Source organism: Stegodyphus dumicola, chromosome 1, assembly GCF_044657685.1.
Source record: "Stegodyphus dumicola isolate Sdum_Otavi_A_Nest chromosome 1, ASM4465768v1".
NCBI classification, from domain to species: Eukaryota; Metazoa; Arthropoda; class Arachnida; order Araneae; family Eresidae; genus Stegodyphus; species Stegodyphus dumicola.
In genome coordinates, this window is record NC_140768.1 from 218,859,477 (window position 1) to 218,870,652 (window position 11,176).

The 11,176-nt window shown below is 36.7% G+C and overlaps 1 protein-coding gene across 1 annotated transcript; it reads left to right on the forward strand.

Moving 5' to 3' along the window:
• Window positions 1-1,657: 1,657 nt before the first annotated feature.
• Window positions 1,658-8,385, forward strand: LOC118200666 (uncharacterized). The gene is given in 17 exon segments (XM_085825736.1): window positions 1,658-1,949; window positions 2,051-2,098; window positions 2,195-2,275; window positions 2,375-2,431; window positions 2,521-3,228; window positions 4,372-4,677; window positions 4,773-5,122; window positions 5,217-5,588; window positions 5,677-5,757; window positions 5,838-6,096; window positions 6,204-6,530; window positions 6,635-6,931; window positions 7,024-7,268; window positions 7,348-7,435; window positions 7,540-7,799; window positions 7,801-7,829; window positions 7,929-8,385. Coding segments are annotated over 17 exon segments (3,831 nt in total). The 5' UTR covers window positions 1,658-1,916; the 3' UTR covers window positions 8,219-8,385.
• Window positions 8,386-11,176: the final 2,791 nt, after the last annotated feature.

Sequence of the window (11,176 nt, forward strand, 5' to 3'; positions counted from 1 at the left end):
TTTTATTAAAGAAGAAAGAATATGTGCTGCTTTCGGTATGAAACATCTGTAAAAGTTAAACATGCCTAAAAATCGGCGAAGCTGAGTGAGAGTGGTAGGTTGAGGAAAATCTAAAATACATTTGACTTTGTCAGGAAGAGGTTCAATTCCGTTTTCACTAAGGTGAAAACCTAAGAAATCAATAGACGTTTGACCAAAGGTGCATGTTGAAACATTTATGCAAAGTCCATATTCCTGAAGTTTGGAAAATAAAGCTTTCAAATGCCTGCAATGTTCCTCAGAATCTTTAGAGGCTATGAGCAAGTCATCGACGAAAGCGTAAACACCTTCTAAATCCCGCGTGACTTCATCTATAAAACGTTGAAAAGTCGCGGATGCATTGCATAAGCCGAATTGCATACGGGTACTTTCGAATAAACCGAATGGTCTGCATATGGCGGTTTTGTGGATGTCGGCTAGGTTAATTGGTATTTGATGGTATGCCTTAATCAGGTCGACATGACTAAAAATTTCAGTACCGTGCAATGCAGCAGTAAAATCGGCTAAGCATGGAATAGGGTATTTGTCTTTTATTGTTTGAGCGTTCAATGCTCGATAATCTCCTACAGGTCTCCATTCCAGACTTCCCTTTTTTGGAACCATGTGAAGTGGGGATGCATAATTGCTGCTCGAAGGTCTCAAATGCCCGAATTGCATCATAGTTTGAAATTCTTGTTTTGCTATTTTTAAGCGATCTGGAGCTAACCGACGAGGTTTTGCAACCACAGGTGGACCTTTAGTTATGATATAATGAACGGTGTTATGTTTAACAGGTTGGTTAGGATCTGGTAATCTAGTAACTGAAGGAAATTCTTTTAAAATTTTGTGATATGGTGTATCACTAAATACAGTTTTTACTGAATAAATGCTTGCATTTTTCACGCAACCGACGGTTTTAAAATGCGTTTTTAAATCTTTGAGACATTTGTTTCTGAGATCAGGCACCAATTCAAAGAAATGGAGAAAATCTGCTCCAAGAATGGGTGTACTAACATTTGCTATAAAAAAAGTCCATGTAAGTAGTAACCGTGCAACGGAAGTGACGTCACAGAAAAGGGGCGTGGTCACCGCCATCTTGAATCACGTGACAACCGGAAATGACGTAGATGGAAGGAATGACGTAGATGGAATGACATCCTCAAAGTTTCGTTTTGATTCTGTGGCAACGATTTTATGTCTCAAAGTTTTTATTTTTTGTGGCATTGAATATATATTTTTAGGTTTTGTGGCAACAAACTCTTGAACTACGTGTTTGGAATGACATCACTTTTAATTAATTATTTTTAATTATTTGACATGTGATTAATATTATTTTGTTATTTCATTAATTTTTAATACGTCATTAATTTTAACTTTTTAATTATTAACTATTATTTTTAACTTTTTAGTACATCATTATTTTACTTATTACCTTTAATGAATTTTTGTGGAAATTAATATTATTTTCCCTGAATTTTAAAAGTAACTCCGCGGCTGAGATTCCAACTCGCTATCTCTGGGATGGGAGTCTAGCGCTTTACCGCTCGGCTAAGCCCTTCATGTTATCAAACCTGTTATTTTTCCGTTTGGAGCAAAAATCACCATGACGTCATAGGCTGGGGGGGAACAGGTAAACGTCATCTCTTTCACGTTGCAGCCTGTCGAAACCGCTTCACGCTTTCTGCATCCGCCGTGGCGAACGTATACAATCTTAACAACCAATCAGCATTCCGCTAACAATATCTATCTTATTTCAGCCAAGCAGCGTGTTTGTTTCTTATATATCGCCTATAAATTCGCTAGCTTTCACGATTTCATCATTTCTACTCTGATTCTTGCTGAGTGAACGTCATTTTGATTCTGTCATTTTCCTGCGCCATTTCGTTTTCTTGTACACGATGTCTGCTAAACGAACTTATTCTGCATCTAATGTAAGTATTTTTTCGCTTGTACTTAATGTCTAGATTACTATTTTAAACACGAATTTTATTTCTTTTTGAATCTTTTATTTATTTAAATTTTTAATTGCCAGGTCCTGTTTGAAGATCCTGACTTTCCTTTTCGGGACTCAGATGACGATGTAAGTTTTTACACGTATTTTTAACGCACTTTTTTATTTAACGTATTTTATTACTATTTGAATGTATTTTAAACGTATTTTATTTTATTTTGATAGTTAATCGATGAAGTGGATCAGATTTTTCTGGAAAATCCTATGGATCTACCCTTGTATTATCAAGTGGGCTCCGGATTTGAGGTAAATATTTAAGTATATCTTCATATAAGTATTTCAGCATTTTTAGATTTTATTAGAATATTTTTTCTCAGTATTAAAAATGCATTTATTTATTTTTAGACTTCTCCGTCATCAGCTCGTGGGTCTGTTTTTATGGCTGGTTCCGATGAACGTTCGGTGTGTATTTTTCTTTTTTGCATGATTTATTAAAATAATGTCTTTTTGAAAATGTTTCATTATTACTGAAACTTATTTTTATTTTTCAGATCGATGAGGCGATTGTGCTCGAAGAAAAGTCTCGTCGCCGAAACCATAAATATCAGGCCGAGGAGATTACCTTCCGAGCTAGTATAGATATGGAACGGCTGCCTCAGAACGTACAACGCATCCCGATGGTCCGAATTCCGGACACCGTCCGGGAACTGTTTGAGCAGCTCATTCGCCGAACGACAACTAATCTGGGTCCCTCGGACCTCATCCGATTTTGTATCCAAGCAGAAGGGCTGGATAAACCGATAAGTACTTCCCTCATGACAGTTTCGACTTTAACAGTGGAAAAGATTCTGGCTGCCGTGATGAAAGTTATGCAGTCGAAAGACAAAATTGAGCTAGATTCAGGATTCGCGGTGGATGTCATCACCATCAGACGACCTGTGGGTGCCGGAGGAAATCGGAGAGTCATCAATATCTCCATAGACAGATTGAGAAAACAGTCTATTTTGTCTATTCCGTACGATGAGGAAGGACTGTGCTGTGCCAAAGCCATTGTGTATGCCCTCGCACATTTGAAAAAAGATACGAGTGCCATCAATGCCATGAGAAATCGCAGTCGGCCAGCTCTTGTGAACAGGGCCAAGGAACTCCATGTGGCCGCAAATGTGCCTCTAGGTCCCTGCACATTTACCGAAATTGCCAGATTTGAAGAGCACCTGGATACTCAAATTGCAGTCTTCTCATCGGAAAATTTGAATCAGGTAAGTCAGTTTTTCTCAAGATATTTCTGCTTATAAATATTAGCCTTAAATTACCTAAACTTTTTCTACATATTTATTTTAAAATCGTAATTTGATTTCACTTCTTTTTTATGTGACAAACTGTAAAATTTATTTTAATAATGAATAGTTTTAAAATTTGAGATGCGCACATTATAGTTTATACATGTAGGCAATTTGTTTCCATGTTAAAAATATAATTTGACAAAATGCACAGTGAACTTTAAATTTTAAGATTAACTTTTATGCATACATATCATTCGTATACATGTTAAAAAATATAGCAGTTAAAAACTGATTTCTAAAATGTCCGATTTTTGAATGATTTTTAGAGAAAAATTTCTGCATGATGCATTTTTCATTTCCATGTTAAAAAATATAATTTGTCAAAATTGAACGCATGGTGAATTTTTGACTTGCTCTAAATTTTAAGATTATATTTTATGCATATTCACGCATAGAATCCATGAATGTATGCAGTTCGCTTTGTTAAAAAATATACCTTGTAAAAATTAAATGCATAGTGAGATTTTAGTTTACATAAAATTGTTAGATTAATTTCTTATTTTATGTATGCAATTCGTTAAAACATTCACTTTTAAAAATTTTTATTTTTAGAATACTTTAACTTTTTAGATTTTATTTACATGTATGTACAAAGGCAATTTGTTTCTGTGTTAAAAATATAGCAAAAAGTGAACATTTAGGCATATATTTCTGATCATTTAAATGTTAAAACTTTAACTTGTAAAACTGAATGCATGGCGAATTTTTTAGATTGCGTTAAATTTTATGCATAAATGCATGCATGAATGCGGTTCGCTTCGATGTTAAAAATATGACTTGTAAAAAAAAAAAAAATTCATGAAGAATTTTTTATTTTTAGATTCATTTTATGCATGCACGCAATTCATTAAGATGTTAAAACTTTAAACTATAAAAAATGAATTCACGATGAAATTTTTTTTTGTTTTACTTTAACATATATGCATGTAATTACTTTCGATGTTAAATGCATTAGGAATTTTTAGATCGCTTTATGTATGCAATTAAATGTTAAAAACTGGTTTTACTTTGATTTTTTGGAATTCAAGAGAATTTTGTTTTTGTCTTGCTGTATCTTAGGTGGTGTACAAAGGAAGAGAGAGGGCACAACGGATCAATTTGTGGCTTCACGATAAACATTATGATGTCATTAAGTCCCTGAAAGGGTTTTTTGGTAGCAACCATTATTGCACAGCATGTGAAAAGCCCTACCAAATGCCTGAAAGTCATAGATGTGCCAATGCGTGCCCTATATGCCTAAGGACTGATTGCTTTCCAGGCCAGCCCCAACGATGCCCAGACTGTGACCGTCTCTGCCGATCCGATGCCTGTTATGCAGCACACAAAGCCCTCACTGGAAACCAAGAGTTTTCACTTTGCGATAAGGTAAGTGTTTTGAAAATATATCTTAATGATCAAAGTTATTTATCATATAATTTTCTCAAAATTGTTATGTTAAAAAAAAATTATTGTCGTTACAGGTATACCAGTGCAGGGACTGCTGCCAAGTGATTGAACGCCGTAAGTGCCCTAAAGATCTGCATAAGTGCGGTACCACCAAATGTCCGTCTTGCGGCCAGTTTGTCGTGGCTGCTGAGCACCGTTGTTATTTGCGACGTGTTGCTCCGAAGAAGTCTGATGACAAGTTCATCTTTTTTGACTTTGAAACGGACCAGTCTTCGGGGGAGAATCTCGTAAATTTCGCGGTGGCTCAGTATGCCGAAGGCACAGAGAGAGTGTTTTCGGGTTACGAAGCATGCCAAGATTTCTGCGCCTGGCTGTTCACCCCACAACACAAGGGCTTCACCGCCGTGGCACACAACATGAAAGGGTAAGTTAAAAATACCATAGTTTGCATGCTTTAGTTTTCATGGCTGTTTTTTTTTTTTTTTTCAATAGTATTCATGTTTTTTTTTTACTTACAGGTTTGACGGACAGTTCGTGATGGCCTGGCTCCTGGAGCAAGGCACAGCGCCGGAGGTGATCCCTAACGGGTCTATGATCATGAGTGTAAGACACCCTAGTCTGAACATTCGGGTCATAGACTCGTTAAACTTTTTACCGATGGCGTTGGCCAAACTACCGGGGTGCTTCGGTCTCAGCGAGCTGAAAAAGGGATACTTTCCCCATCTTTTCAACTCGAGGGAAAACCAAAATTATGACGGACCGCTGCCTGAGCCCCGGTACTACAGCCCGGATACCATGAGCACTTCAGCACGACAAGCATTTCTGTCCTGGCATGAGAAACACAAGGGGGATGTGTTTAACTTTCAAGATGAGATGCTGGCCTATTGCAAGTATATTTTTTTTCCTTCTTGTTTTATTTTTATTTTATTTTATTTTTTTTTTTATATTTCGTATTTTTAACATTTTTTCTTTTAATAGATCGGACGTGGACATTCTTCGCCGTTGCTGCCTGGAGTTTCGAGCCCAGTTTTTGGATGTGGCGAATGTGGATCCATTCCAGTAAGTCATTTTCTCATTTTCTTATACAATAATAATCATATTTACAGTTCATTAAATCGTTCTTATTTTTGTCTTTTCAGATACGTGACCATTGCGTCAGCCTGTATGGCAACGTATCGGAGTGGCCACATTCAACCCGACACGATTGCCATGGTGCCTACACACGGCTACATCAACTCAACGAATTACAGCTCTGATTCGATCCGATGGTTGGACTTTGTTGCTGCTTCGGAAGGCCTACAGATTCAACATGCGTTGAACGGTTCCGGAGAGCACAGAGTCGCCGGAATCTCGGTAGACGGATTCTGCCAAGAAACACAAACCGTCTATCAGTTTCAGGTATGTAAAAAGTAAATTATATTTCTATATGATTCTTTTTAATGATTTTACACTTTTAATGTTTAATTTACATGTGGAACACTATTAATATATTTGTATTATTTTAGGGCTGTTTCTTCCACGGGTGTAGTTCGTGTTACGATGGTGATATCATACATCCACTGAAAGGGGTTTCCATGGCAACGTTAAGAGAAAAGACAGAAAAGACGACAAGAAAGCTTCGCACCCAGGGTTTCCACGTCATCGAAATGTGGGAGCATAAGTTTCAAAGAGAGAAGGAGGAAAATCCAGATCTCCAAGCTTTCCTGGAGCAACACCATCTGAGGGATCGACTCAATCCTCGCGAGTCGTTTTTTGGAGGAAGGACCAATGCCCTCAAATTGTTCCACGAGGGAGACGCAAAATATGTGGATTTTACCTCACTCTATCCCCGGGTTCGTACTTTTTATTATTTCAAAAATGTTTACTTAAACTTCTCTAAATTTTCTGTATATTTTTATGATGTGTTTTTTCTGACTTTTTTTGTTTTCATTCACAGGTGAACAAGTATTGCGTCTACCCTGTGGGACATCCAACAATCATCACGGAAAGCTTTAGAGATGTGGAAGATTATTTTGGAATTATCCAATGCCGAGTGATTCCTCCACGGAATCTATATCTTCCGGTACTGCCCTATCGGTGCCGGAAGAAGCTGATGTTCCCCCTGTGTCGGACTTGCGCCCTTCTTCAACTGCAGACTCCGTGTACCCATGCAGACGACGAGAGAGCTCTTGTCGGAACGTGGGTAACGAAGGAAGTCAAACTGGCGAAAAAGAAAGGTTACCGCGTCACACATGTAAGTACTCAAAGATTATTTTAATCTTTATTTAGTTTCAGAGGTTACTTTTAAAATTTTTTTATAACTGACATTTATTTTTTATTTTCTAGCTTTACGAAGTGTACCATTTCCAGGCATCGTCTACTTCTCTGTTCAGATCATACATTGATCTGTTTCTGAAGATCAAGCAGGAAAGTAGCGGATGGCCTTCGGAGTGTGTGACAGAAGAAGCCAGACTGAAGTACATTCGCCAGTATGAAGAAAGAGAGGGCGTCAAGTTGGACGCTGGAAAGATTTCCAAGAACCCTGGGCGTCGACAAGTCGCCAAGTTGGCCCTGAACAGTTTCTGGGGCAGGTAAGATGATTTCTTTTGTACTTAATTTTTATAAATATTTTTAATTCGTTGTGATTTATGATAGCTTTTTTTCACTCAGATGGGGTATGAACGTGAACAAAGCCCAACTAACCTATGTCCACACGGTGCCAGACTTCAATAAGATATTGGCGGATTCTACTAAAAAAGTAAGTTTCCTTACCGATTTTATTCATCTGTAAACTCAAAGAGTTTCAAACTGTTAACTTATGACTATTTTGAACTGTTATCTCATGACTCTTCTATTTTTTAGATCAAAGATGTCTTTCTTCCCACGCCTGAGGTGGCTGCCATTTCCTGGGAATCTGCGAAGGAGTTTGTGTCACAGGATGCCTCTACCAACATTTTCCTAGCGACCTTCACAACAGCTTGGGCTCGTCTCAAGCTGTATAGTGAAATGGAGAAGTTGGGTAGAGATGTCCTGTACCACGACACAGACTCCATCATCTATGCCTCGAATGGCCGCAATGATCCCCCCTTGGGCAACTTCCTGGGTGAATTTACGGATGAACTGGGGTGATGTCATCAAAACCTTTGTCTCTGGTAAGGACCTTTAAAAAAATTTCTTTATTTAACATGTACCAAAAATATTGAAAGTTTTTCTATTATCTCTTTTTTTCTCATGATGTTTTATTTTTTCAGGAGGACCGAAAAACTACGCATACCAGACGGCCACTGGGAAAACCTGCTGCAAAGTCCGAGGATTTTCATTGAATTTCCGGAATTCTCAGTTGCTGAATTTTGAAGCCATTAAAAGTCTGGTCTGCAGCCTCGACCGAAGTGAGATCATCTCTCTCCACAACCCCTCCAAAATCACCCGAGAAGCGAAGAGAAGAAAGGTGATGAATAAACCCGAGACAAAACTGTACAGAATTGTGTTGGATAAACGGGTAATTCAAAAAGACTTGAGCACATTGCCGTATGGTCATTAGTATATTGAAGAAGAACTTTTGATGTTTATGTTAGAACCTTATCTGAAAATGAAATTTTGTATGTAAATATATATATATATATATATATGTGCAGAATCATGCATTTGTATGTGTATAAAAGAAAACTTATTTAGAAAAAAAAATAAACAGAAGTTTGAATGATAAAATTGTGTTTTTCTTATTTGAAAGTATTTCATGAAAGGTAAGTTTTTCCTAGAAAATAATTGTCATATTTTATTTTCAAAAATTATGTTAACTTAATTAGAAAGAAATACAACACCAATGATCAGCCATTACATTTATTCACGTATCATTACAATTTCAGCCATAGTTTGGAAGATGCGTTTCTTTTAGGTCTAGCATACATAGTTTTTACATTCATTAAATGTTTGTTTTTGACAAAGTCTTGAGGAAAGTTGTTAACATTCAGTATATTTTTAAACTGTTCAAAGGCAAAAGGTTTTTGAGTTCTATTTCTCAACAGAAAGTTTATCAACTGAACAATGTCAGAGCCAGAAAACACATGATCATCTAGAATGAGTTCTTTATTCTGTGTCCAGGAAATCTGATGCTCTTTTAGAAAATCTATTATTTTCTGTGCCGTACTTTTCTGCTTCACAGGAACTGTTTGCATAATTTCTTTTTCTATATCTTTCTCAGAACGTGGTTCAAGCGGTTGTTCTTCGGAAGTGTTCACATGAGGAAATGTAACATACTTTTGCAGAACCTGGATGTACAATTTAGACTTTTCTTCATAGTCCATTTTCTTTTTTAAGATGTTTTGAATTTGGGTATCTAAATCACTCAAATGTTCATATTCAAATTGCTGCATACGATCCAGGGGTACCAGCGCAAATTTCTTACTGTGTTCCTTGGATAAGGGAGGATAAGACACTGACTACTGCAGGAATCAGGAAAGATAGGAAACCGTCACCTTTTTGAACCAAAAGACGTCTTTTCTTAAAAAGAGGTACTTTTTTGTCCGCTAGTTTTCTTAAAGTTCTTTTAAAAGGGGCGAGTCGATTTTTGACCCGTTTGGTGATGGGTACGTTTCCTTTTAGAAGATTTAAAACACACTCACAAACTGATTTTATGAGATGATTCGGACTCAGTACAGCTGCTTTTATTCGACTTTTTCCTAATAGTTTTAGATAATCCACATCCTTCAGATGAGACATGCTGATGACAAATGAGCTCTTCTTCCTGCACACTTTCTTTTATATAGGTAGCAAATGCAGCCGCTTTGGTTAAAGCACAGCAATTAAATCCTTTTGCATGAATCGAACATGTTAAAGAACTTTTCTTTTTTAAATTCTCTATCTTAGGACAGTCTAGATTTATGATGTCTCTACCTAATAAATTTTCTAAAAATAATTTCTTTTCTAATCCTTTCACGTATATGACAGAATAAATAGATGACAAATATTGCAAAATAATACGAAGATGAGTATAAGGTAATACACCCTCACTCCAATTCATGTGATGACGATTTCTTGTGACCCAAGCAAAACACTTTTGCTGAGATCGTGATAATGTTTTCCAAGGTTGAGGAGGTAAAAATGACCAGCAACTGTGATATCCTTCATGCACAGAATACAAGGCTAATTCTTTAACAACGTAGCAATGAGGCATCCATTGAAAACCTTCGAAATCGATCACGATGGGAGAAGACATGTTAGCCATTCGACGTCTCAAACTGAAATGAACTATCGGGGCTGGTAGACATAGTATTTATCCCCAGGAAAGATGCCTGTACGAAGGCGAAGCGTTTCACTTGTTTCAGGTCGTAAATCAATCAACAAGTAGCTAAATGGAGTTGAAGTAGCATCCTGAAAAATTTCTTGAAAGGCCTTTACTTTTCCGGGGAACATTTGTCTAGCTAAATGCATAATTTGACTTTTATCTCTAGGATTTTTGTATAGGACAAGGTAATGGGAATTTAAATGAATATTTCTCATCTCCTTGCCTTGGTGAAAAAGATTTTGTGTTATAAAAACGACTGAAAGGTTTCGGTGATGACTTCCTTTTGTAAAAAGTTTGCTTAAGCGAGTATCACTTGCTAATTCAGACATTAAATCGTCTATGATAATTAAAGCATTTTGAAGAGTCTGCAGGTTAGATGGTAATCCTTCTTCAAAATTTACGTTTTTCATGGAATTAAAAAGAGGTTGATAACTTCCGTAGCAATAAATAATATTGGTCGGCATGGGATGGAACATTTTATGATCTATCAATTTCTTCACAAAAAATGTTTTTCCCGAACCGGTAGGTCCGCTCAGAAGACAAGTAGAAGGATGTACGAACTTGGGCAGTTCCATTTTTGGAAATGACAGCATGTTAAGAAAACACTCACTTTTATACTTAATCGAAAATCCTTTTGCATAAGACATTTATTCATTTTGTTTAAATAAGTGTAGAAACAAGAGACATTTTTACAAATTAAAACAACTTTATTTTTTAAAAATCATGTTTACACCATATCTTTTTTTGACAAATTGAAATATTTGGAAATCATGATTCTTCCCATCTAAGGGTGATACAATGAGTTCCATGTATGGAACTCATTGTATCACCCTTAGATGTCAAGGACCCTGTAGAGTCCTTGACAGCGTTTAATAATGAAATAAATACAATAATGTCCACATACATTAGAAGTTAAACTCTGAAGCGAAATCTTGTTCCAGCAAACATGACGATATTTCTTGACAAAGGATGTGATATCTTTTCCATATACTTCAGGCGGGAGTCCATAAGAGTCGAAAAATTCCAGAGTCTGTTGATCTGCAAGGTAGACAGCTAGCCAATGAGTTCCTTTTTCATCATGTTTGTCCGTATTGAGCACCAGTGCACAGGGAAAACTTTGAATCGCAGATATTTTATCACAAGGAAAAACACCCGCATAATATCTCGAAGAAATAGGATCTCGAGATAAGATTTGATGAATCTGTGATGAATTCT